The sequence below is a fragment of the Aplysia californica genome, unplaced genomic scaffold, assembly GCF_000002075.1.
Source record: "Aplysia californica isolate F4 #8 unplaced genomic scaffold, AplCal3.0 scaffold00166, whole genome shotgun sequence".
In the NCBI taxonomy this organism is placed as follows: Eukaryota; Metazoa; Mollusca; class Gastropoda; order Aplysiida; family Aplysiidae; genus Aplysia; species Aplysia californica.
In genome coordinates, this window is record NW_004797436.1 from 922,957 (window position 1) to 924,592 (window position 1,636).

Here is a 1,636-nt window from a genome sequence, read left to right on the forward strand (position 1 = left end):
ATAAAGCTGCTTCAAATCATAAAACGGTAGTTCTAGAAATTTATAGAAGTTTTTATAGCCAACGCCCACTTTTGCCACCCGTAAGAGGCTAAGATGTTCATTTCATCCACTAGGAAGGGCATTTTGTAATACCTAACACTACCCAATGATTCCCACTTCTCACCAAAATTATCGAGTCAACCAGCAGTTCGAGATATTGCCTGTATTTGAAAGCACTATAGTACTTTGAAAGGCAAAGCAAGAGGTAGACCAGCAACATTGCGAAGTGGACAGAGAGATCCTTCGCCCAAACTCGGGTGCTCGCAAAAGAAACGTGAAAAGTGGAGGCACCTGACGAGGATCTCTATCATACAGAGCCTCTACGATCCTCGTGGATTATGGGATCAGTAAGCAGTTAGTAAGTAATAGTGCGGTCAAATATTCGTTGCGTAGTCACCTCCCTCCCCCCCCCTCCCCCATCCCCTTCTCCTCGTCCAACTTTGGTGTAAAATACTTCTCCCATCCACTTCTTCTCCACTCCCAACCACGTATCCCCTCCTCCCTCCTTCTCTCTCCACCTCCCCCTCCCCCCACCAAGCAGAACTTACCTTGGTATACAGCCCTTCTCCCATCCACTCCTTTTCCACCCCTAACCACTTATCCCCTCCTCCCTCCTCCCCTCTCCACCTCCCAGACCTCCCTCTCTACCCACCCAGCAGAACTTACCTTGGTATACAGTCCTTGTCCCATCTCCACCCCTCCTTGACTGACCACAACAGAGCCGTCCTGGGCGTAGATGGACACATTGGCCGTGAACCCGTTGCCGAAGTAGGCCATCCCGTACTTACACGTTGTCATTGTGATGCCTCGTTTCTTCCACAGATTTTCCTGGAAAAAAAACATGGTGTCACGACGAAGCGAAATCAAGCGCTTGTAAATTTTTGGTCAAAAGGGGGTTATTGGTAAAAGCTAAGAGCAATCACACTGAACCCCACCCCCCGCCATCCACTGTTTCCCTCCCCCTCCACCACTCCCTCCCTTCATCCACTCCCTCCTCTCCTTCCATCCATTCTCTCCTTCCATCCATTCTCTCTTCCCCCTCTCCTCCATCTACTCTCTTCCATCTCCAGCCTTCCACTATCCACTCCCTACTCATTCACTCTTCCCCTTCTCCCAAATCAACTCCTTTCCTCCAAATCCACCCCCTCCACTCACGAAATTTACCATTTTCCCCTATTCCGACCCGAACAATCCCAATCCACTCTCCCATCGACACCCCCCCTCCCTCCTTCCCCCGAACGTTTTGCTGGCCTTCTGCCGCCCATGTAGTGTAGGTTCTCCAAATCAAGCAGGGCCAACGCTGCCAGCCTCTCAGTCAATAAAAGAATGAAACATTTCCAATCATTTACCCCACTATTTTAACAAGTACCTCCATCCTCCTTATGATATACAGTAACTCAGTGAGTCAGGGTTTATCTCAACGAACATATTCAGAACATCTCACCTAACAAATGAATTATTGTGTATTGAAAAGAGCTTAAAATAGATTATGAAGCACACTGTCATACAGCTTGGTGTTGAGCGTAATTTGCATGCAACTATAATTATATCCTTCTCATTATTATTGTTACCGTTATTATTATTAATATTATTATTA

General features: G+C 47.1%; 1 protein-coding gene across 1 annotated transcript in view; it reads right to left on the reverse strand.

Moving 5' to 3' along the window:
- Nucleotides 1–1,636, reverse strand: part of LOC101851125 (indole-3-acetaldehyde oxidase) — a gene marked incomplete at its 5' end in the record, with an annotated part of 38,817 nt that overhangs the window by 14,721 nt on the left and 22,460 nt on the right. The window contains 1 exon segment of the mRNA XM_013082273.2: nt 706–867. Coding sequence (XP_012937727.1) covers nt 706–867 — 162 coding nt within the window.